The following is a 26,333-nucleotide window of genomic DNA, read 5'->3' as shown; positions in this document are numbered from 1 at the left end:
AGGACCTCATTCATGGGTAATGACCTACCATGCGCTGGCCTTGCCGTAGGCTGTTCGTTCCTGTGACCTAATCTCTTACCAACAAGTGCTCACTCTGTGACCAGATCCCAGTCCAGGAACTGCTCTTTAAAATGGAAAACTAGAAGTCTCCTCTGATTACCACAGCCCACCCTTCCTTTTCTCACTTCCTCATTCTCACCCAATTTGCTCTTCCACTTGATGAAAAACCACCAGAACTTTGATCCTACCCTTCCTATTCTCCCTCTAGACTTCACTTCTTTGAACCTTTCAAAAACCCTACCTCCAGCACCCCTCATTTCCTGTTCCACTGACACACTTCTAACTGTCAACCTCCAAACACAGATCAACTTAACCTGTCACCTCCATTTCTTCTTGCCTCACCTACCACTGAAGAAAAATCCCATCGCTTCTGTGACTGGTTCCATCACCAGGTTATGAGTTCCAACTTTGGCGGAGTCCTCCAGGGTTCCGGAATCTTCCACGCATGCCATCATCTTCAGACCTTCACCTCTCACCTCCAGCCACCTACTTCCTCCCGGTCTGCTACCCCTCTGTCATCTGATAACTCTTACCTCCTACTTCATCAAAACAGTAAGACCACCAGGTTTACATTCTTCCTCTTGGTTCTCTGCCCCCTTGAAATCTACCCATATATTCATCCACTTCCCTCAGTCTCAAAGAAAAGGATCACACTCTCCTGTCTTCATGATCTTATTTCTCCTACCTCCTCCAAGACATTGGTTCAATTGCCCCTCACCCTTACTGACTCCAACCGCTTCCTTCCCCAACAAACAAGCTCAACTTCCTCTCATTCCAGTGTAAACAGGCAACCCTGCTTAATTCATTCAACCTATTAAGGACCAGGCCCTGCCGCAGACATCAGAGATGGGGCAATGAACGAGACACCAGGTCCCCCGTTTCACTGACATCATGGTGGGAAGAGACAGGAAACAAACATGTGAGCAAACAAATGGACAAGGTAATGAGCAAGCATAATGAAGAAAACAACAGAATGATGTAATCAAGAATGACTACAGGTCTTTGGTGGGGACTACTTCACATTCAGGTGATCAGGGAAGGCTTCTATGAGGAAGTGACATTTGAACTGAAACCTGAGAAGCAAGAGAGAGCCAGTGACAAGGCAGTCTTGGGAAAGCGCACTCCACGGTGAGGCTCACAACTGGGGGAATGGGTCTTCTCCCTTCCTCTGCACTGATACCCCCAGGGCTGGCCCTGGAGTACACAGTGAATAGTATGCCTGGTGGCGGACACGAGTAGTTTCTCTGGTGAGGCACTGCACATGGCTTCTCGGCAGAAGCCACAGACTCACTGTCACCTTCCACTTGAATCAGGAGAGTTCCCCCATGGGCTACTGGCAGCCCTCCTCTCTTCCACTCTGCACTCATTCTGTTTAGGCTATCACTCCCATATCACATGCAAAGGAATCCAGAATCAGAACTGCCTTTGGAGACAGCCTGGCCACCTCCCAGTGGACATTTCCATCCAGACATCCGTCGGCACCTCTAACTTACTGTATCCAATCCAGGCTGGCTGTCACATGACACCTTTTCCCTGTGCGCTTCTGGGGCCTTGCCAATTCTCCCACCTCCTATGTTGCCCATTTTAATAATTAATCGTGTCAACATCCACACAGTACCTCAAACGGGAATCCCAGAAACTGTCTTTGATTCCTTCCTTTCCCTCACTTTCCAAATCCAATTGGTCAACAAGCCTGGCCAAGCCTCTCTCTGAAGGCCTCCTAAATCCACTCCCTTCTCTTGGCCTCCAATGTCACTGGACTAGTTCAGGATCTCATCATTTCTCTCCTGAACTCTAGCTGGAATAACGTAGATTCCCAGGGCCCAACACACTTAGCAGATGCTCAGTAAATGATTTTTGAATAAACAAACGAGAGGGAACATGCATGAATGAATAAAATGATTGAACAAATGAGTGAGTAAGAAAATCATTGAATAAATAAAAGAAGAAATGCATGCTATGTACAAAGAAAACTAAGGAATATATAGTTTAATGGAGGAGATGCAACCAAGCAAGTACAGGGCATCAGGTGATAAACAGAATGTTGGGGGCTGTGGTGCCGGGGGTGGAGGGGAGATGGAAACTAACACTCATCGAGTCTTCCGGTTGTCAAGTACTAAACCAGGCATTTCACACACAGTTCACACATGACTCACCCGGAAACTATATGATATACTGTGCTTCTGATGGGGAAAATGACATTCAAAGGAGTTAAATAACCATCTAAAGTCACCCAACTCACACGTGGCAGGGTTCAGATTCAAACCTAGGTCTGCAGGCCCTAAATCCCATCATGGTTAACATTCATAGGCTTACAGGATAGACTGGACCTCAAAAGATGATAATAATAATAGCCAAAACACAGAGTACTTCTGACGGAGTCACCATTCTAAGAACTTTGCATATATCCTCAAAAAAATCCTATGAGGGGCACCTGGGCGGCTCAGTCAGTTAAGCGTCTGCCTTTGGCTCAGGTCATGATCCCAGAGTCCTGGGATCGAGTCCCATGTCGGGCTCCCTGCTCGGCAGGGAGTCTGCTTCTCCCTCTCCCTCTGCCCCTCCCCTGGCTCCTGCTCTCTCTCCCTCACTCACTCTCTCTCTCAAATAAATAAAGTCTTTAAAGAAAAAAATCCTATGAGGGAAGCATGAATGTGATCCCCATTTTACAGTTAAGAAAACAGAGACACCAAGAAATTAACAAGTAATTTGTCAAAGGTCATAAAGCTACTAAGTGACAGAACTGGGATCTGAACCCAGTCTGGCTCCAGTGTCTGTGTTGGTCGTCCCATTAACCTTCCGTGCCTTCATGACGGAGGGAAGATGGCAGAGGGTGGTTCCAAGTGGAGAGAAGTATGATAACAGGCCGTGAGGCCCGAAGGTGGGAACAGGAAGTGGTTCACTGGGACTGGGACTGAGGGGGTGGTCGAAAGTAAAGCCCCAGAGGAAAGATAGGGTCAGACACGCAGCTTCCTGTTACCTGGTCCAGGGCCACTGGCCTGTCTTGTTTGATATGTAAAGTGCCTCCATCTTTCACAAGGTAGTGAACAGTTAGAGGAGAACGTTCACTCTGTTTTCTTAACCAACGTATTTAGTTCTCCTGAATCGGAAGGTGGAAAAGCTAAAAGGCAAAGGAATCACTGGTGTTGTCACAGTCTTACTGTGAACTAGCTGGTACACCTCCCCCACACTCCATGGAAATAAGTATCGGCACCCTAACCCACTGGCACGTATTTTTGATACAGTATTAGTTCGAAAAGATTATACATATTTTTTAAATCTCTCTCTTTTCTTTTGTTTTTGAGAGAGAGAGAGAGAGAGAGCAGGTGAGTGTGGGGAGGGACAGAGGAAGAGAGAGAATTCTTAAGCAGGCTCCACGCCCAGCGCGAGTGAGACATGGGGCTCAATCTCACAACCCTGAGATCATGATCTGAGCCGAAAACAAGAGTTGGATGCTGAACTGACTGAGCCACCCAGGCGCCCCAAAATCTCTAAGTTTGTTTCATAATACTTCAAATGTGAGCCAATAAATTGCCATCTTTATGCCTCACTACTGTGGAGTTATACACAAGTCAGTCAGATCTAAATTTTTCTTAGGAAAACTTCCATAGAAACAAATTAAAAGGCAGACCCCAAAACTCACCTTTTGCTCTAACACGGCTTTGGGAAGGAAAAGGAGAACAGGACTCACAAGCCATCCAAACAAGCCCTTAAGTCATTCTGATTCAGACTTCTCATCAGTCATTGGAAAAGATCATCTCGGAGGAATCTGAAAGTGCTACTCTGGTTCCTTCCTTCATGAGAATCTAGGAGGTTAAACAATGATCACTTCAGCCTCAAGGCCTCCCAACTTGTAGGAGACCAACGTGGTCATTCCTCACGGTCAAGGGGAGGGACCTAAGGACTAAGTGAAAGAACCCAATGAAATGTCCTCTGACCTCCAAAAGTAAATATTCCAAAGGGCTTGTTTGGCTCCATGGGAAAGGGGCAGGATCAGATCCCCCAGTGCCCTCTGCCATGGGGGTGCCAAGCAGGGAGAAGATGGGAGATAAAGCAGAGTGACGTGAGCAATGCATCAGACAGAAATAACCCCTGCCCTAAGCCTCGTCAGAGCCCCATGTTAAAATCTGGTAAGTTACAAGTAAACAATTAAAGTGACTTGTTCAGCCCCTTAACGTAAGTTGTTGCTGAACACAGAGAAGTAGAGGACAGCGAAGTCACTAGGGTGCCCAGCGCTCAGCTGGCCTCACTTACTCCCGGTACGTGATTCATTCCCTGCCCCGGCATAACCTGGACCAGCTGTCACTGCTGGATCCGTGACCTCATGGGTCCTGAGGTCCACCTGGAAAGGAGCCTTGGCCCGGGGAGTCTGGCTAGGAAAGGACTCAGGGGCAAGACCTCACAAAACTGACCAAATTAAAGCCAGAGGGGGTGTTTTTCAGACAACACTAATCTTGTGATCTTGTCAGCTATTTCAAGTCCAAAGATTAACAAAATACTAGAAGGGCAAACAGATGCAGGTGGTTGGGGAGTGGGAAAGAAAACCCAGACTGGCTTTGTTCTAGGAGCAGACTTGACAGATTCAAGTTCTCCGGGAATACATCTGGATTGAAGCAAAAGTCAAGATTTCAACACGGCTAAATTGTTGCCTTCATACATTTGAAAAGGGTAAGCTCGCTGGGAAAATCATCTTGTCCATTAACTAGCTCGGTCCCATGGCTCTGGGCTGGATACTGCTCTGCCTGCCTCATGGTCACATAAGAGGCAACTCTATGTGAGTCAGAGCAGTGCTCACACCTCGAGCCTGACCTGAATACAGGCTTACTGACTCCGAAGTCTAGAACTCACACCTCCTTCAACCCAGCGTCCCCACTTCTAAGAAGGGATCCCTAAGAAAGATGAGCACCCAGGTGCAAAGCCACATCTATGAGGCTGCTCACCTGCGGCCATGTTTATAACTAGAGAAACTGAGACAACCTGAACGCCCACTAGTAAGGGAACAATTAAAGTAAGACACATTCGTGGAATACCTTGCAGTTGTTCAAAAGTGGGGGGGGACGGGCAGAAGAAGTACTATCCATGATGCACAAAGTGGGAACAACTTGCGGAACAATATGTGGTGTGATTCCATTGTTGGAGTATGTACATTGTCCAAAAGAAAATGAAAGCCCCAAATTGGAGTCAAGTATGCTAGACCACGCCGTCAAACCAGGGCTTCATACCTAACCTAAATGCGGTTTGAATCTCCCTCAGAAATGAAGTCTTTATGGGTCAGTCAGGAATTTTCTGGTCAGCACCAATAAGATAATCTGTCACATGGGCCCTCACTCCCCCCACCAAAAGGAAGGTGAGGTAATCTTCATGGTCATACCCCCTACTCTTCCCAAGGGAAAACAACCTTGCCTGAAGATTTTTTTTTTTTTTTTTTTTTTTTGCTGATAACTTCCCTGTCCCATCCTCCTTCCTATAAAAACCTTCTACTTTGTACAGTTCCTGAGAGCATCTCTCTACTTGCTAGATGGGATGCTGACCAGTTGAATTTTGTTTTTTAACAACATACATGTGTATACATTTATATGCACTGAAAAAGATTCCAGAACATGTGTGCCAAAGTGAATGCAACTGAAGTGTATGGCGGGGGGCACTTCCTTTTTTTCTGCTTTAGACACTCCTGGATTACCAACAACTCTTATTTTTTAAAGTACATTACTTTTGTGATTTGAAAATACAGATAAAAATAAATGCGTAAATACACAGAGCATATACAAATATGTAAAATAAACTGGAGCCCCCAGACATCTTTATTCCTCCTCTGCTGAATCAGGAAAAGCCAATTACTAGGAAAGGAAACGAAGCCTGGGGAAGAGACCACTACCCTTCCTCCCCCCAGCAGTGTTTTGACATTTCTCCCTCCCCTGGCCAACACATCAGGCTGTATTTGTATCCAGTTCTGATCCGTCAAAAACCACACTTAATTTTTGAGGCAGGACTCACATTAGCAGACAAATAAAACAGGAACCTTGGAGCAAATGCAGCGGGGGTCTGGAAGCCAGTTCAGCCTGGCCCAGACAGGCCCCATCAAAGTCGGTGGCGGTATCAGGCACTGACAGCCAGCAGCATCGTTGGCCAAAGGTCCCCTGGATATGTCCTTCCAACTCCACCCATATTGTCTACACCCACTTTTGAATACATTATTTACATCGAATTCATCCTTCCCTTGCGTCTGAATGGATGGGAAGCAGTTCCCAAAGAGTTTTAAGGCAGCAAATCATGGTTGACCCGAAGACACAAAAGCTATTTAACACAGGAATTGTGATACAGAGAGGGTGAGAAGGAGGAAGAAGCAAAAATGTTATCTTAAGTATAAACTCCTAATACTCATCCGCATCTTTAATTTTTGGTTAATATACACTAGTGCTCCTTAAGAGCCGTACTGTAAAACCAAGGCTTATAATGATCAGGAAACTAATCCAGAAGGACATCACTGCAATATCCACTTCCACTGACTTAGTGGATAAATGTAAATTCAACAAGCTTCCCCATGCCCTTCAGAGGCCATGGACATTTTTCATAAGCCTTTCTCCTGACTGGGTAAGTCTAATCAATCTTCTGACATATATCTATCCTGCTGACACAGTGGTTTGATAATCTTCGATAACTAGCTCAAAAGGCATGGAAGTGTTTAGAGCTCAGATTTGGAGCCATTCACATCTGGGTTCAAATCCCAACCATGCCACTCATGGCTGTGTGAACTTGGACAAGTGACCTAACTTCTCTGGTCCTCCGTTTTCTTGCAGGGGGAATATAGGATTCTTAATAGTGCCTGTTTCGTAGGATGAGGATTAAATCAGATAATGTAATGTACTTAAAGCACTTACCAAGTGTGCAATAAGTAATAAGATTCAGTGGCTGAATCTTTGGTACCTTTTCCTTCAAAATCTAAGAACAATGAAAGATGCAAAAAATTATTGTTGCAGTAAAAAGCTGGACTGTATACATATACCTGTGTATGTATGTATATGTCCCAGAGCAGAGAGAGAAAAGCAAAACTTGCCATTCTCAAAGGATGCACAGGAACCACTACACCTTTAGCTATAAAAAATATCCATGCAAAACTACACTGTAGCAAAAATCACTGGGCAAACACAATATGGTATTGGTACGGAAAATAAGCATTAGCCTGGCTACTCAAGATTGACTGCCATGAGAAATAGAAATGTAGGAGATGTGATCTAACAATACTGGGTCTTAAAGTCTCAGCACATTACAGTTGCTTCCAAGGCAGCCCCATTCTGAATTTGACTTCACAGCAGTACGGCTTTGTATGAGCCTGCCCCACGACCTAGATGCCAAGGACACTTGGCCTCGTTGAAGACCATCAATAAATCTCCCCTTAGACTTCCATTTTCCAAGTTAAGTATCCTCAGATATTTAGTGGCTCTTGCTAACCAGGGGAAAAAAAATTTAACAAGTATCTTTTCAAAGTTTCCAAATGAACAGAAAACAGGGACAATAATAAAAACAGCTACTATTTCGGAGTGTCAGCTATGTGCCGGCATTGTGCAGAGTATATTATGTGTACTGCCTCACTGGATTCCCACAACCACCCATTTTATAGATGAAGACACTAAGGCTTTGAGAGGTGAAGTAGCTTGCTCAAGGTCATCACAAGGTCACCAATTCATCCAAGAGCAATGCTAGAATTCAAACCCACCTGCCTAGTTAACCTCTGCTCATTTTTCCGATCTTGGTCCCCATCTCACTAACCCAGAGGAGCTTCCCTAACTCCCTCCAGCAAATTCAAACCCCCCTAGTTACACTTCCTTTGCACCATCATCTTCCTCTGTAGTTCTGGTCACATTGATATTTTTACCCTTACTTGCGTCAATACTGAATTAATGTCTGTCTCCCCACCAAACTGTAAGCTCAGAGACAGCTCAGGTCCTCACTGTGCTTGTTTACTTAGGATCTGACCTCTTACCACAGTACCAGGCACATAATGGGTTCTCCATACACATTTGCACCAATTGCATGAACATAAATATAATAAAAATAAATATAAATATAAATAAAAAATAAACAGTACTCAGAAATCAGCCAGCCACTTGGGCACTGCACCACGCACAGGTAGCCCAGTGGACATCCATGTGTGGCCACCACAACGCTACCTGCCCATTCTCAGGGACAAGGTAACAATCTTGGCAGAACTGGAAGAGGACCTAAAACACAAAACCTCCCAGTGGTGAGACACAGTATCATCTTCCCATCTGAAAGACGGCAGTACAAGAGCTGGACACTTCATCCACCCAATCAATACATCACTCATAATAAATCATGTTTCTGATTCCCTGTGGTTGATTCTTTCCACTACATATGGCTTATTTCTACTTTGATTCTTTTTTTTAATTAAATAATTTTTTTCTAAAGATTTTATTTTTAAGTAATCTCTACACCCAGTGTGTGGCTTGAACTCACAACCTCAAGATCAAGAGTCGCATGCTCCACCGTCTGAGCCAGCGAGGCGCACCCCCCCTTGCTGTTCTGATTCTTTTTCCTGCTATTTTAATCTGCTTTCTAAGTCCCTTCCTTGAATATCTGTTTTCTCAAAACACTTGAAGCAGAATCACATGACGTTCACAGGCTATTTTCTTAACACTCAGCTACGAAACTGAAAGCAACTGGAAATAAAGGAAACTATATTCACAACAAAAAATAGTTATTAAATCTCAGCACTTCTTCACAAGTCACTGTCACAAGGAAAATTCCAAGGGTTTCAGAGTAAAATCTTTTTGTCTTTTTGGCCCAGCGTGGGGCCCAAACTCACAACCCCAAGATCAAGAGTTGCATGCTCCACCAACTGTGTCAGTCAAGCGCCCCTGAATTTTTTTTTTTAAGATTTTTAAGTAATTTCTACTGCCAATGTGGGGCTTGAACTCACAACCCCGACATCAAGAGACATGCTTGAATGACTGAGCCAGCCAGGCGACCCTAAGCAAAATCTTTTAAGCAAGCCCTAGCACCATCCCATGTTATAGTCACTCAGAATATTAAAATGTAAAACAGTAAAAGCATTGAGTCCTTCACGAGAATGGACTATATTTTGGGGTGCGTGGCTGGCTCAGTCAGCAGAGCTTCATCCAACTCTTGATCCCAAGGTCATTAGTTCAAGCCCCATGTTGGGCATGGGGCCAACTTAAAAAAAAACAAAACCAAACAAAAAAGATAGTATTTGAGAAAGGACTATATTTTGAAAACATATCCACAGCAAGCGATTTTAGTCCAACAAGACAAAAAAGGAGTAACTTTTTTAAAAAGAAAACTACATTTGCTACCCGTCAAAAAATTGGGTTTTTAAAGGGCTCAGGGTCTGATTAGCAGTCTGATGACAGCTACAACTTTGCAATGTTTTTTATTTTATTTTATTTATTTATTTATTTTTGGGTTTTGTTTTTTATTTTTATACCACAGGTGAACACTGGGCTCTGAGAGGAGAGAGGAGGTGGAGATAATCTGGAGAGGGGGTCTTGTTACACAAATGCTCAGGATAGGGGAAAAAACAAACTTAACCACACTGATTTGGTAGAGCCCCAAATTCATGAAAGCCCTACACAATCTAACCCTTTTTTAACATGCAATCTTTATAGGTATAGAATTCCTCTGAATATTCTTTTCAGAGCGTCACAGATACGGCAGGTCTCCCCGGCCGGGAAGAACAATCCTGGAGAACCCAGCTATGCAACCTCTTAGCCAAGAAAAGTACTGCAGGTGAGTGAAACAATAGCCTTGGGGAGGAAAGACATCAGCTTACAGGTTCTAACACGATCAAGTATCTGCTAGAAGAACCAATCTAGATAGCTGCTGTTCAATATGGTACTCATTGGTAACAATACCACACCGCACACTTAAAAACTTGTTAAGGGGCGCCTGGGTGGCTCAGTCGGGTAAGCATCTGACTCTTGATCCCAGCCCAGGTCTTGAGCTCCGGGTTATGAGTTCAAGCCCTGCGTTGGGCTCCATGCTGGCCGTGGAGCCTACTTAAAAGAAAAAAAAGAAAAAAGAAAAAAAAGCTGGTAAGAGGGTAGATCTCATATTAAGTGTTCTTACTACAATAAGAAAAAAAATTTTTAAATGATCATATATCTGCTAAGTGGTATTCTAGTTAGCCCACAGGAAGGACTGAGAAAGAGAAACTGCAGGATTCCCAAAATGTTGCAAAGATGTCCCTTTATGCCTCTTCTGTGAACGTACACACACACACACACACACACACACACACACACACACACACACAACTAGCATCTTCCTCCTTTTCCCAGTTAACTTCTAAATCTTGATTCCTATGTGTGCTTCATGTATCTTCTTCATATAAATCCTTGGCCCTTTCGCAAGACGCAGCACCGTGTATAAAAGAAAAAGAGGTTCTGTTTCCCAAGTCGGCTACCACCTGCGGGTGGAGTCACTCCAAGCCTGTTCCCTCAGGAAGAAGAAGGGATGTGAAGCTACGGTCATGATCGCAAGGGCCCTGCATGAGCCCTCACGTGAAAGTTTTCAGAACTACATTCTTAAGAACTAGCCTCCACTTTGAATGAAGTGACCCACAGCCAGCCCTACGTGCAACCATGAGCACCTTGAGCTTCCTCAGAATATAATTGTAAGCAACTCAAACTGCTTTATCACAATGGTCCTAAATCTCCAGTTACTCCTCCTGGCAACTATAATAAAGTCAAGAGGGACCAAAGCTTCCATCATTTGCTTCCCACAGGACTGAGAAGGAGGCAGCCCTGTGTCCAGGGAACACACCTCGCGCGCTCCCCTGTCAGGAGGACCATTCCTCCTGGCCTCGTTCTGAGAAGGCAGTGACAGGAAAGGCCAGGCGCCCGTCCAAACACCACCCAGATGCCAGCTGAGAGCCCCGGCAGAGGAAAAGAGAACCTCCACTGTGGGATAGAGAAAGGAAAAGCAAAGCACTTGCAGATGTTTCCCCACCCACCACCCAGAAACCCAGGAGACCGGGAGCCCAGACTGCTGCTTCACCAGAAGGCCTCTGTCCGGCTTACCCGAAGGCCACCATGTACAATGACGACCTGGCCCTGTCACAGACATTACCTCGTACCCATATGCTGTCAACACACATGCTACTGTCTCTTGTTTGGGATCTGTCTCCCCGAGGGCAGGGGGGGCACTGTGCCAGTTTTATCACTAATTTACACCAGCCACCATGTAGGTACTCGAGGACTACGAAACGGATGAGTGAACGAATACATGAATGAGTGATATCCTAGTCACAACAACCCAGTGAAGCGGGAAAGTACTATGGTCTCTGTTTCTCAGGTAAGAAGAGACACCTAATGGAGGCGATGACTTGTCCAAGGACAGACAGGTCTGGGCGTTTCCTCACATGATCATAATAAATACACTCATTAGCACCTACCCGTCCCTTTGCACAAGTTCACTTCTCAGATAATGTAGGAGAGGAGAGGCCTTGAAAGACTGACACTCTAACATCTAAATTTTCAGGGGGTGAAAGTGAAAGTGAGAAGGAGGGGCAGAAGGATGAGATGGGTCAAGAGCATGGAGTTCTCGGGGAATGGGAAGGAAGGATGCACTGAGGACCCCCTACTTCAGAGACAGCTCCCTGAGAGGCCCTGGGCATCACAGAGTCTGCAGGAGGAATCTGAGCTGTGAGGAAAGAGGCATTTCCAAAAAGCAGAGGGGGAACACACAGGGACCAGGCAGCTGGTCTGGAAAATTCAGATTCCCATTTCTGCTTCCAATGCCCCACCTCAGGATCATTCTCTCCAAGAACTCCGAAGGTTCTGGTGGTTCATCTGCTCAAGAACCAGCTCTACATGTTGAGAGGACACAGACCCCAAATGGCCAGAAGGGAGCTGACTTCTGAAAGACAACGGGGAGAGGCCCGGCCATTAGCCTGTGGGGAGCTGCTGAAGCCACATAGGTCAGGTTTCTGCTCCTCGATCTATGGGGACACAGAAGAGGCTGAAAGCGGGCTTTGAAGAAGTAGGTGACTATGAGTATCCACACAGAAGAGCCAACTATCGATACCAGAGTGTTCTCTAGAGACCCTGAACCCTGATTATCTAGTACTGATAAGATCCTAGATGGTGGCTCCTGAATCCAAATCCTGCAGGGTGGCAGAGGGAGCACCGAGGGTAATGAAGATGATCATCTTGGTTAGAGGTCAGGCCGCTCATTGTGAGGAGACAGAAAAGACAAGGGAAGTGGGAAGAAGACTCTGGAGTTCAGGCTCAGAAACCAAACCCGCCTCCCCACTTAAAGAAATCTGATCAGCACCCTTGCTCTACTCATTGTCAGCCTACCTGCTGAATCCTCCAGGGCACTAAGTGGATGCTCTGTAGGCCAGGTCCCCAGGCCACCATCATCTGGTTCCATGCTCCTAAACAGGCTTTCCACTCCTTCTCGCCACCGGGGCTCCCACCACTCAACTGGGAGTGGTGGGCGTGCTGTCCCCAGATGCTCCACCACTGCCCTCTGCCTGCCTTTGCCTTACCCATCCATTAGGGCAAAATACCAACAGCAAACACTCCCACGCCCTTGGAATGGCCAGGAACCACTCCAGGCACCTAGCACACACTAACATACTGACTCTGCACAACAGCCCTTGGAAGAGGCATTATTAGTATCCCCACTTTACAGATTAGAAAACTGAGGCACAGAGAGATTGACTTTCTCCAGGCCCCATAAGCTAGGAAGAGGCAGCGACAAGATTCAAGCCACAGTCAGCACCAGAGTCCTTCTTCCCAACCAGCAAGCTGCACTGCCTCTCATGGCACAACCCAGCCAGCCCCTCCTCCCCAAGCCTTCCCCAGCCCCTTCATGGACAGCTCCTTGCAAATCTTCATGCCACTTTCCACATTGGCGTGGCATGATTATTGATTAGATTCTCGTCATCGCTTCCCTCCTACATTAAAAAACCTAGGAGAGCAAGGCTTCAGGGTTATTTCTACATCATCTTTGTATTCATATCCTATAGCTGCTGTAACAAATTGTCATCAATTTTGTGGCTTAAAACAACACAGATTTATTATCGTGCAGCTCTGTAGGTCAGAAATCCAACACCAATCTCTCTTGGCTAAAATCAAGGCATCTGCCAGGCTGGGGGCTCTGAAGAAGAGATTGTTCCCTTGCCTTTTCCAGCTTCTAGAGGCTGCTAGCGTTCCCTGGCTCCTGGCCCCTTTCTCCATCTTCCAAACCAGCCACATATCATCTCTCTGACTCTTCTTCTGTGGGCACATCTCCCTCTGACCACAGCCAGAAAGGTTCTCTGCTTTTAAGGACCCATGTGATTAGACTGGGCCCACCTAGAAAACCCAGGATAATCTCATCTCGAGACCCTTAACTTAATCACATCCATCCTTGAATGCAAGGAAACATTCACAGGTTCTAGGGATTCGAACATGGACATCTTTGGGGCCATTACTCTACCACAGTCTTTGTATGAATGTCTTGAACACAGTGCTCCCCTGACCAATATGGAACTGAACTGAATCCCCATCAGACTTCAGCTGCACCAGCTCCTGAATGCTTGATTATATGATCCTTCCACTGGCCTCTGATTGTAGTGTACATCAGTCTTGTGTGCCCAAAATGGCCAATAGCTCTTTGAAAGAATGTCTCCCCTTTTCATAGCCCCAAACTGTGATACTGGTGGACACATAAAGATGTTTAATAATCTGGGGATCAAACACAATGCTAATGAACCTATAGGTAGGTTCAGTCCCTATCTCAACAACTGTTTTATTTTCTATTTTTTGTTCCATATTTAATATTTATTAATTCTTAAAATATAACACTTCTTTCAAAATGTAAAAAATACAAAATATATTATTCTATAATAATAAAAACTCTCCCTCTTTCTCCTCTTAGTCATTTTTTAGTATCCCTCCAGAGCTATTTTACGCATATGCAAACACATACACATATTTATTATTCCCCCCTTCCTTTCCTGTAAACGGTAGACTCACTTACGGCCCTTTCTACACCTCGCTCTTTACTTAACCATGTAGACTGCTCCACAGCTGTCCACAGAGCATCCCTGTTCTCTTTTAGTGGCTGTGTCCTCCTCTGCTGTGCAAATGTAACGTAACTCATGTTCACCAGCTCCCACGGATAGACACTCCTGCCACGTAAACAGTGAATCCTGTGACTTTATCTCAAGGACAAATTTCTTTAAGTGGAATTTCTGAGTCAAGCCAGACCATGTGAATTATTAACTCTGACAGATACTGGCCATGTGGCCCCTATAGGAAACTAATACACATTCACCACACATGTATGTGTGAGTTTTGTTTTCCCATTAACTCCCTAACATGGATGGTTTTCAAAATGTTTTTATCTTTATCGCTTCTCGGCCTTTTGGCTAAGATCAAGTGCAAAATGTTTTTATCTTTGTCAATCCCAGATAGGTGAAATGTGTTAATATTTCAGGGCAATTTAATCAGAATTTTAAAAATTACATGTGAGGTCAAGCATTTTTTATGTGTTTAGGAGCCACTAAATTATTTTCTATGGATTGTTTCTTCATATCCTTTGACCATTTTCCTATGGTATGTTTGTTCTTTTCCTTATTGATTCGTAGGAGTTTTTTACATATTAGGAAAAATAATCCTTAATACATGATATAAAATGCAAATATGTTTTTCTGATTTGTAATCTTCTACTTTGCTCATGGGGGTTCTGCTATGCCAACTGTTTTTAGGTAATGAATTCTATCAAACATTTCCTTATGGCTTCTAATTTTGTACCATACTTAGAAAGCCCATTCCTACTGCAAAGTTATAAAAGTATTCTCCTTTGGATTATTCCAGAAACCAAACAGCTATAAGCAGTGAAAAGTTATTTTCTATGGTCATGAATTACATCCTGGCCATAAATGCTATTAGCCATAATGCACACACATGGAATTTAAGGTTTTTAAAGTAACTTTTATTCTCTAACGTTCTGCAGTTTAGAAAGCACTGTCCCATGACAGTTGGTGAGGCAATCAACTTATCTGTCTCATTTTACAGAAGAGAATACCAATACCCAGAGAGGATAAATGACCACCGAAAGCCACACCGTGTGGTCCAGACTCAAACCGAGGGCTCCTAAATGCCGGAAACTGCTCTCCTCTCCCCTGTACCTCTTCTCTTAACAAAAGGACAACACCCACATGCATTAAAATCTTAAAGGACATCTCCAAAGTCATTTCTAAATAATTTCAAAAGAAAGCGAATAATAACTTTTCTATTCAAAAAACAGTATTTATTTAAGTGGGTCACACAGTGATCCAATTAAACAGTGACTCATCCTCAAATGCCCATGCCAATGTTCTCACCAATTGACAGAATTCCATGTTCTACAGTGTGCCTATATGACCTCACAAATTTAACTGAAAATTCAAAGATGTAAAAGTTCCCAAGAGGGGCGCCTGGGTGGCTCAGTCGGTTAAGTGTCCGCCTTCAGCTCAGGTCATGATGATCTCAGGGTCCTGGGATCGAGCCCCATGCGGGGCTCCCTGCTCAGCAAGGAGTCTGCTTCTCCCTCTCCCTCTGTTCCTAATGCCTGCTTGTGCGCTCTCTCTCAAATAAATAAAATCTTAATAAATAAATAAATAAAATAAAAGTTCCCAAGATTCCATGGCTTCAGAGTGGATCAGGATGAGCAGGGCTTATTTTGAGGAAGGGGAGAAAGTAAGGTGTATCCAAATCCTGGAGGGTTCTTTCCAAATCTCACACAGCATTCTCCATCACCAACCCCTCAACAGTCCCACCCCAGAAGGTCACTGCACGCCCCCTCAAATGTATTGATGAAAGAAACTTTTTGAAAACCACTGTTTCAGAGGACATGGTCTATAGTTGCACAACCCCTACAAAGCACACTCCTCTGGTTCTCCAACCAACACCTTGTCTCAACTCCTCTGCACACTCATGGTGACTAATTGCCCTATAGGTCAGTTCTGAAACTCCCACCTCAGGCCTCTTATTTTCTCTGATGGCCCCTCCCACCTTCCCACCCAACCGACCATGGTGGCTCCTTCCCATCCTGCAGGTCTTGGTTTAAATGCCACCTCCTAGGGCACCTGGGTGGCTCAGTCGGTTAAGCGTCTGCCTTCAGCTCAGGTCATGATTCTGGAGTCCCAGAATCGAGCCCCGCATCAGGCTCCCTGCAGCAGGGAGTCTGCTTCTCCCTCTCCCTCTGCTCCTTCCCCTGCTCATGCTCTCTCTCTCTCTCACTCTCTCAAATAAATAAAATCTTTAAAAAAAGTAATAATAAATAAATAAATGCCACCTCCTCGGAGGGGCCTCCCCTGACCACCCACTAAAGCAAACTCCCCCAGTAATGCTCTGCCTTTTTATTTTCTCCTTAGGATTTATCACAGTCTGTATTATTTTATCTATTAATCTATAGATTGTTGTTTATTATCTGTCCTCTCAAAGGTCCCATGAGGGCAGGGACCTTGTCCAAATCATTCACGCTTTATAACCCAAGCACTTAGCAGAGTGCCTGCCATATAGTAAGTGCCCAATACATATTGGGTCAATTAAATTTGATTGAATTAGTCCCAACTAATTTTCTCCACATCTGCATCACCATCAAGTTTCAAAGCAGCACAACCACATGGGCTGGGAGGCGGGGCAGAAGAACAGGGGGCCTACCTCCCCTGCCAGCCCTCTTCCTCTCACCCATGGTTCGTCACTCACCTTGGAAGAAAAGAAAGCTTCTAGCCAGCAACAGCCCAGAGGGGAATGTCTTCAAGACCACACGTCTTCCTCTATTGTTTTCTATCTTTCCTCCTGACCTACCTCCACTGGATGGTGAAGGATGAGAATGGGAAGTAACGTTAGTTATGCCACTAATAATCAGAAATAGTAATCAAAGTAAAAACAGCAGATTGCTAACTATGTGCCAGACACTGTGAGGGGCCTGTAACGTGAATTATCTCATCTAATCCTCGAGATACTTGTACTTCAATTTTACAAATAAGGAGACCGTGCCCAGGGTCATGTGGCTAAGGAAGTGAAGGAGCCAGGATCGGAAGCCAGGTAACTAGCCGCCCCCCTTACCACAGGGACCCCCTATGCCCAGCATGGCATCCGTGCTACATCCTTAGAAATAAATGCGTGAAAGATAGCAACCAATAAAATGAGTTATTAATGTCTCAAATGCTTTAGGGAGGTGAGGTGGGGGCAGAGTTCTATCTGTATCTGAGCCTGGGAGAGCCAGCAGCCGAACATCTAGACATGCCTTTCTCATCCTCAGAAAGGAGTAATACTGAGAGAAGGGTAGGACCCTCCCATGAGAGACCTCTTTAGTGTCAAGGGCTCTAAAGGACCCTCTAAGAATAGGAGACAATGACAATTCAGTTCAATAAGTAATCACTGAGCACCTACTGTGTGACATTCTAGGTCTGGTCTTGGTGAGGAGCATGTTGTTTTTTTTTTTTAATGGTTAAGTTACACTCTCTGAGTTCTATGACCTAAAGATGCCCAGACACAGATATGAAACAGTTCACTCGTAATGCAAAGCTCACTGTATGTGGGGAAAAAAAAGACAGCACTGATAACAAGGCTACCGGCAAGAATGGAGAGGGAGAGGCTTCATGGACAAGGTGGGGCTTGATGAGGCCTTGACACTTGCATTAGGACAAGCCCAGAAAACAGGACCAGGTGATTAAGAAGCAGTACCACTTCTGGAGATCTAGAGATCCAGCGCCCCAGGAGTGGAGGAGCTATGTTGGTAGAATATTGCAAGGAAATAAGTCTAGAAGGCTTCCTATGGGCATCTAGGATGGGAAAGTCCCCTGAAGGATAAGAGGAGGAATTTGAACAGTCCTGCTGGAAGGCAGGGATGAGTGAGTTTCCATGACATGATGGCAATGACTCATCTGGGGATGGGGTGGAGGATGGATTGACAGGGAGAGAAATTATAGGCTGGGGACTTCACCAGGGGGTTGCTAGGATGCTCTGGCCTGCAGGAGAGATCATGGACCCAAGGTGAGCAGCGGGGGGGATGGAAAAGTACTTGAAAGTAACAAGAAGCAGGACACAGAGGGTGTTGGGGGCAGTGAAACTATTCTATAGGCCACTAGAATAGTGGACACATGTCAGACCTTTGTCAAAACCCATAGGGTGTACAGCGCGGTGAGTGAACCTTGATGTAAAGTGTGGACTTTGGGGGATGATGGGGGAGGGAAGGCTGGCAGTATATAGCATCTCTCTGTGCTCTCCCCCACGTCTGCTGTGAACCTAAAACTGCTCTTAAAAAAAAACAAAAAAGGAAAACAGTATGGAGTTCCTCAAAAAGTTGAAAATAGAGCTGCCCTACGACCCAGCAATTGCACTACTGGGTATTTACCCCAAAGATACAAAGGATGATACAAAGGATGATACAAAGGGTATAGCGGTCTGAAGGGGTACGTGCACCCTGATGTTTATAGCAGCAATGTCCACAATAGCCAAACTATGGAAAGAGCCAAGATGTCCATCAACAGATGAATGCATAAAGAAGATGTGGTATACACACACACACACACACACACACACACACACACACACACACACACTGGAATATTATGCAGCCATCAAAAGGAATGAAATCTTGCCATTTGCAACGACATGGATGGAACTGGAGGGTATTATGCTGAGCGAAATAAGTCAATCAGAGAAAGACAAGTATCATATGACCTCACTGATATGAGGAATTCTTAATCTCAGGAAAAAAACTGAGGGTTGCTGGAGTGGGGGGGGTGGGAGGGATTGGGTGGCTGGGTGATAGACATTGGGGAGGGTATGTGCTATGGTGAGCGCTGTGAATTGTGTAAGACTGTTGAATCACAGGCCTGTACCTCTGAAACAAATAATACATTATATGTTAAAAAAAAAAAAGATAGTAGGAAGGGAAAAATGAAGGGGGAAATCGGAGGGGGAGACGAACCATGAGAGACGATGGACTCTGAAAAACAAACTGAGGGTTCTAGAGGGGAGGGAGTGGGGCGATGGCTTAGCCTGGTGATGGGTATTAAGGAGGGCACGTTCTGCGTGGAGCACTGGGTGTTATGCACAAACAATGAATCATGGAACACTACATCACAAACTAATGATGTAATGTATGGTGATTAACATAACATAATAAAATTTAAAAATGTAAAATAAAAAAAGTCTACTTAAAAATACGTACATAATGAGAAAAACTTGGACAAGAGCATGATGGGGAAAAGGGAGTCAAGGATGACTCAGCAGGCAGGTGACTGGAAAAAGACTGGTCACCGGCAGAAAGAAGTTGGAAAGGGGACGCCTGTTTTCAGAGCTGAGCGAGAAAGACGAGGTCAGGTGGGAACATGCTGAGGTGATGTAGGATATCCACACAAAACCACCTTCAGGCACTTGGAGAACAGTTGGGACTGAGAGAAGAACAGGGGACGGGTAGGCAAATTCGAGACAAAAGTGAGCATTACATGTTCCTCTTCCAAACCGAGTGACAAATTCCCTTTCAGAAAGGAAAAGCATTGCAACACACTGGAAATAACAAGCGTCCCACCGAGCTGGCCGCCTCTGTCACAAAGAAGTGCTACTTAGGTTTGTTCACTTGTGAGAAACTTGGTTGCTTTTGAGAAGAGCGACATCGGGAATTGTGATCTACTGGTCAAGTTCAAATCTGCCCGAAGTTACATCAGTCCAGATATGAAGGACTGGCAAGTAAGGTGAGGGCCAACCGAAAAGGGAGATTTTACCTTTGATTCCCCCTAAGAGGAGCCGGAAGGCCCAGCGAACCGGAAAGCAGAGAAGCTGTCCAGCACCAAGCAGCCTGGCTGTGAATTTCCACTCTGCCCTTTGCCAACGGACAGTATTTAACCTTTTTGTGCCTCGGTTTCCTCACCTGTAAAAAGGGGGACACCTGCCTACTTTGTGGATCTGTTGCAAAGAGCAAACGTGGAGGTGTGTGCCTAGGGCTTGCTGTGTCAGCCACTGTCACTGTTCACTACCAGCCATCCTAGATTTTTCCAAGACCTTGGAGGTAAAAATGCTGAGGTCTCTTCCTCGGGATCACAGAGCACTTGCTCCTTTAAAAAAAAAAATGTTCTCTTCAAGTATCTGTTTTGTCACATGGAATAGTAGTATTTTCAGAAGCAGAAAATTTTAGATCTCTATGCTCTGAAACTCTTGGCCATTGCCTGCAGCAAATCATTCCCCCAGGGATGCCCAACGCCTGACCTTGATCCAAGACGGTGAAGATAAGCCAGATAGAAAGTTCTTTTTAAAGTGGGTGAAATACCCTTAATAAGTGAAAAAAATCTCTTATGATTTATAAATAATAAACATAAATGAGTCTTGAATGAATGAATGAATGAATAAAAAAGTAAGAAAGTAAATAAGTAAGTAAAATACCAAAGTTATTATTCCTTAAATTATTTGCCAAAGAGCTGACTGTAATCCAAGGGCGTTTGACACGTGTTTGTTTACAGACTTGGTTTAGCAAAGTTCTCAAAACAGAGGTCACAGTTTTTCAAGGTTTCTCAGCTGTCAGGGAAATGAGCTGACTAGAAAAAACCAGCATCCAGTCTGCACCTTCTTGTAAATCACTGCACTGATTACCTGGCATAGGAATTTTCATGTGTGTTCAAGCAGAAGGAGGCCAGATTCTCGGGGTCTGTTCATCCATAGGTGGCTGATAAAAAGGTTCTGCCTCCTGCTCTGAGATACCAGAACCCAGAGCTATGATAACACCACCCCCCAACCCAGCTGGGAACCCAGAGCTGCTGCAAGGACAACTGTCTTCTCCCCTTTTTTCCTTTCTCTCCAGCTCTTCCAAATGCCACTTTACAATAAGGACAGCTGCTATGTCAGTAAGGGAAGAAAATTATCAGGTAATAGAAAACTCTTCTTTGCGTGTTTGTATTTCTAAGTCCTAAGGAGCAGAGGTTCCTAACACACAAAGCGCCTACACTTTGAACTGTTTGGGTCTGTAAGTTTGAGGAAGGAACTGGGGAGTAGCCATAGTCATAGAGGGAAAAGCCTGCAGCTCAGACGAAAGTGAGGAGGGAGGGACAGGGCTCAGAGGCAGAGAGAGGGTAGGTCAGGAGCCGCACGGGCCGACTTCTCCCTAACCTAGGTAAGTCCACTGAATGGTAGCACAGATTCCTTCACCAGTATGTCAGGGCTGACACCAAGGTAAAACCGAGAGAGCAGGGGAGCCCTCTCCCACTCGCACCCTAGGGAATTAGCAGAAACCCTGGGAGGATCTGGAATTCCCCAGGCCATGGGCTTGTGGGTTCTCACCAAGGTTTATTAGTTCTCTAAGGAACAGGAGGACCCAGAGGCCACCTGGCTTAAAAGAGAATGTGCCTTTCCTCCCCAAAACTAGTTAAACAGTCTGATTTTACTACCTAACATCAAAACACCACAGGAACGCATCCAAAAGCAAAGCATGAAGGGACATCCACCCCATTTTGCTTGCACTCCACAGGTTTCACCTGGCACCCAGGTTCTCTCAGTGAAAGGTGGTAAACTGGGACAGAACCAAACAAGCAGTAGTGGACAAGGTGGGTGTGCCTCTCCAGATGCACCCCCACTTCTTTGAAACCAGTCTCCAAAAGGTCAAGCTCATATAGTGTGACCCCCACCCCAACCCTCTGCCATCCACCCCACACTCAGGGCCCTGCCACCGGTTTCGGCCATTTGCAGGGACCATCCAGTCCACACTGTGGGGCTGACAAATCAAGGGGATGACAGGTTCCAATGTATGTTCTAAAAAAGATTACTCTGGGGGCGCCTGGGTGGCTCAGTCCGTTAAGCATCCAACTCTTTGATTCGGCTCAGGTCATGATCTCATGGTTCCTCCAGCTCCATGCTCAGCAGGAGTCTGCTTGGATATTCTCTCCCTCTGCCCCTTCCCTCGCTCTCTCTCTCTCCAATAAATAAATAAATAAATAAATAAATCTTTAAAAAAAAAAAAGATTACTCTGGGGGCGCCTGGGTGGTTCAGTCCCTTAAGCGTCTGCCTTGGACTCAGGTCATGATCCCACAGTCCTGGGATAGAGCCCCACATAGGGCTCTCCTCTCAGTAGGAAGCCTGCTTCTCCCTCTCCCTCTGCCCCTCCCCCCTGCTCATGCTGTGTCTCTCTCTCCCTCTCAAATAAATAAAATCTTAAAAAAAAAAAAAGATTACTCTGGCTGATTTGGGAAATTGGATTGGAGGGGAGCAGAGTGGAACGAGAGACGGGATCAGAAGCTGATTAACGGGGAGCTGGGGCAGGGAGCAGAGCAGGCAGATGGGAAAATCAGCCAAGACCTTGAGCTGGCTTGGGTGGGGGTGGGATGGAGAAATGGCTCCAGGGTGCTAGCCTGGACAAACAGGCAGATGGCAGTAATAATTTCTTCAGATGGGCAAGGGAGGAGGAGGAGAGTGGGGAGCAGAGGAGGAATGACCAAGAAGTTAAAGAAGCTCCAGCTTCTGAGGCCACAGTCTACACAGACACCTCCGTGGTCCTGTACTGCATTTTGCATTCACAATGCTGTGTTCTTTTTCTTAAAGAGGGCCCCCAAACTGCCTAGGTGTTCGGCCCTACAAAACTGGGGAGGGAATGATCAATAGTGTTGGGCAAATTAATTAAAATGTCTGAGACACATCCAAGGAGTCAGATTCAATGTGAACTACATAATCCTGGAGCTCACAAGAGAGCCAGACATCAGCATCCAGGAATTGATGGTTTAAAGTCACAGAAATGAATAAAACCGCTGGTCCAGTGTTTGTCATTGCACCTGGATCACGTGCGAATCAAGATACAGATTCCCAGGTCTTATTCCAGACCTACTGAATTAGACTATTTGGAAGAAAGGCCCAGAAATCTGCTTTAACAAGTTTCCCAGATAATTCGTATGCACAAAAACATCTCAGGAGAAAGCGTGGAGAAACAAAAGAGGACCCAGGATGGGCCGAGGAGCTACCAACTGGAGGGGTCAGTGGGGCAGCGGAAGAACATGCAAGGGAACAGATCACTGATCTGGTCATTAATAAACATTTTTATATACACATGTGAATTACCTAATAGCCTTTGCCCATATTTCTATTGGTTTTTTTTTTCTATTGATTTCTAAGACTCCATTCCTGTTATATATTTTGCAACTATTTGCTTTACTAATTTGTCATCTGCCTTTCAACTTCATGACATCTTTTTTCTTACAGAAGTGTAATGTTTCATAAAGTTAAATCAATATTTTCCTTCATGGTTTCTGAGTTTTATTAAAGTTGGCAAACTCCAATAAATAAATAACTCCAAAGTTATTTTTAAAAGCCATCTATGTATATATTTTGATATCTATAATTTGGTTTTGACATTTAATCTTTACTCTAAATGGAATGTGTTTTTATGAATGGTGTGAGGCAACCGTCTCAACAGACTTTACTGAAGGCTTTACCTTCAGTTCCTGTCTTCACAACAGAACCATTTCTGGACTCCCCATCCCTGGACCTACGGGATATATTTTGGAAATCTGGCTGAACAATACATTTCAAAATGTATTGCCTATCAGTACACAGCTACTTTTCCAGGTAAACTTTATCAGTTTGTAAAAATTAAAGGAAGTTACAGGGCTGGCTTAAACTCATAAAGATCTCATGACCTTGGGGCGCCTAGGTGGCTCAGTCGTTAGGCGTCTGCCTTCGGCTCGGATCATCCCAGGGTCCTGGGATCGAGCCCTGTGAACCCTGCTTCTCCTTCCCCTAGTCCCCCTGCTTGTGTTCCCTCTCGCTGTCTCTCTCTCTCTGTCAAATAAATAAATAAAATCTTTAAAAAAAAAAAAAGATCTCATGACCTTTTAGTCTTGCTTAGTCATTGGAGCATCAGCCTTTGGCCAGGAGGTGGCCTTACTTCCTAGTGACACACACTACACAGAAATCTCAGACTTCATGGAATTTTGAATTTACAAACCTCTCAGCAAAAACGTTTTAACACTACAATTCTGCCAAGAGGCCCGCATGGCCTCTTTGTGACTCAACCAATGCATGCTCTGAATCTCTCTCCATCTTCTCCTCAATTTTTATGCTCCTGGCTCATACCTTTACAGAGTTGCCGATGCCCATTCTGAATCACAGTAAAGTGGTTCAGTTAATAATGTGACATGCCAAAGGATGCTCTATTTTAAGAGGCACTTCCAGGAAGCTTTGCTGGCCTCAAACACTGTGGCAGCCTTATAGGAGAGGAGGGAGTCTTTTGGCATCTCATAATTTATTCACCTGGCACCACTTATTCCAAAGGGAGATAAGGGAATGTGATGGAAAGAAGAGGAGACCAGGGAACCTGAGTTTTAGCCCCCTTTCTACTTCTAATGAGCTGTGTAGTTCAGATTAAGTTATTCTGCCTCTCCACTGGGCCTCCGCTGCCTCATTTGTAAAATGAGATTATTGGAACAGAATGGGCATTTCTAACTTTGCTTTCCACCACAGGTGACCCTTTAAAAATCGGAAGTAAGCTATAGATTCTCTCCCCCAGAATAATGCACCTTTGCACATGAGTATAAAATCAGACATTTTCAGGGGGTTCACAGATCCCCTAAAGCCTATCTCTGTACTCCTAGGATCAAGATCACAGAGACCTACCACAAGCTATTAAAAATAACAGAGAATACAACAAATATACACAGAATCACAAAACCTTAAGCTAAGTTGAATCACTTGCAGAACTAAGAGCATCTCCCCTGCAGATCCTAGGAGTAGGGAGTAGTTATTTAGGACAAAATAAATGAAAGTGCCAATAAGACTTGCCCTTGATTGAGGCCTGGCTCAGCCCTTTCCCTACATTCACAGGGGACTGGGTGAGACCTCCCATTCCAGAGCCAGGCTGCCCAGTTCAAGTCTTGGCTCCATCATCTACTGGTTGTCTGCCCTGGGCTCTGTGACAGTTTCTTCATCTATAACAAAAAAAGGAGGGTAAGGGAGTAGAAATAGTACCAATCTCAAGGACTGTTAATAACATACATAGGGTATTTGAAACAGGGCCTGGCCTACAGTAAGCCCTAAATGATTATCAGCTACTCTAGAAAGGTGGAACACATTTACTGAGTGGTTAAAATTGTGAGCTGTGAAGTTTAGGGAAGTCTTAAATACCTTGATGCCTTAGTTTTCCCAGATGTAAATAGGATCTGCTTCATCAGTTTGTGGTGGGGATTAATGAGATTGTCACATAAAAACTCTCACAATGCCTACCACATAGTAAGAGCTCAATAAATGTCAGCTGTTGCTATTAACAATTCTGGGGGGAAGGATTATCACTATCTTTTTTTTTTAATTTCCGAATAAAGGATAAGTTATCGTGCCCTGCTGATAGTACCTTAGCTAGCAAATGACTGTGTCAAGACTTCAACTGTGATGAGTCTGAAACCAGAATCTGTGAGCACTACCCTGTACTATCTCTTATTTGAACAGGGCTAAGAGAGCAGAAATGCTGACTCATACCTACTACCTTACCAAGAGAAAGAGGTGGGTGGTAACAGTCTAAAATTTGGGGTATTCTCCATGGGGGTCAACCCGGACTTTGGCAAAAAGCCCCTCTTTGCCACTCTTAGAAATGAAAGACTACAGAGGCTGGAACCCTGTCTCTACCAGTTCTAAGCCTTTCACAAGCGGTTGCTAAACCACAGCAATGACACCGAAAGAGGAAAAAAGAAGCCATTTCCCATAATAGCTTAACTAACAAAGTGAACCCTTTAAAATGAAAGTAGAGACCCTAAGGCTGAAAAAAGATATCAAGAGTGCTCCAAAGCAACGTAAAAAACTGCGGTCTAGAACACAAACAAGAGTCTTTAATTAACACATTTTTATTTAGAAAAGAATGACAGTTTATATCTATTTTTTGGGATCTCAAGCTCCAGGAGGCCTTCCCCTAAGTAAAAGAAGAGGAAGTTCCCAGCACAACCCACAGTGGCGGAGAGAGAAGTGGAGTGCCAATCAAGAGACCCCTTGGTGAGGCGCAGGTCCGCACTCTTTCGACACCAATTTCCTCCCCATTGAAACGGTACAGTGGGCACTGAGAACTTGCGAAACGGGCCACCGGAAGAAACAGGATGATCAGTTCAATAGAAGTCGGTGCTAATCACGTTGCTTCACATCTTCATATACTGACTTCTAAATGTATTTTGTGTACCTTTATCCAAAACATGCCCAGGGGTCGATCTTCAATCTACCACTGCTTAGAACAAAAGAGGCCTGAGGGATAGCCACCCCTGGAAGCGACGGCCCGAGGCGGCAGGAGCCCTCCCCCA

At 44.8% G+C, this 26,333-nt stretch overlaps 1 protein-coding gene and 1 non-coding gene across 5 annotated transcripts in view; one reads left to right on the top strand and one right to left on the bottom strand.

Moving 5' to 3' along the window:
- The window catches only part of SNX10 (sorting nexin 10), a 66,986-nt gene that overhangs the window by 39,564 nt on the left and 1,089 nt on the right, over window positions 1–26,333 (bottom strand). For 2 of the 4 annotated variants that reach the window (XM_025873062.2, XM_025873060.1), the window contains exon 2: window positions 16,779–16,885. The exons of 1 other annotated variant lie outside the window; for it this stretch is intronic. Coding sequence is in view for 2 of the 3 variants with exons in the window: in XM_025873060.1 (XP_025728845.1) it covers window positions 16,779–16,885 (107 nt within the window). In the remaining variant the exon portion in view is untranslated. Of the gene's footprint in view, window positions 1–3,700; window positions 3,811–16,778; window positions 16,886–26,333 lie in introns of those variants that run through there. One more of the 4 variants, XM_073898992.1, reaches the window with a different exon arrangement.
- On the top strand, window positions 14,436–14,623 carry LOC112825346 (U2 spliceosomal RNA). The gene has a single exon (XR_003208658.1). It is a non-coding gene; the product is annotated as a U2 spliceosomal RNA (small nuclear RNA).

The sequence above is a fragment of the Callorhinus ursinus genome, unplaced genomic scaffold, assembly GCF_003265705.2.
Source record: "Callorhinus ursinus isolate GAN/ISIS: 27379988/994484 unplaced genomic scaffold, GSC_fseal_2.0 scaffold12, whole genome shotgun sequence".
NCBI classification, from domain to species: domain Eukaryota; kingdom Metazoa; phylum Chordata; class Mammalia; order Carnivora; family Otariidae; genus Callorhinus; species Callorhinus ursinus.
Note: the sequence above shows the minus strand (reverse complement) of the source record. Positions and strands in the feature narration are given on the sequence as shown.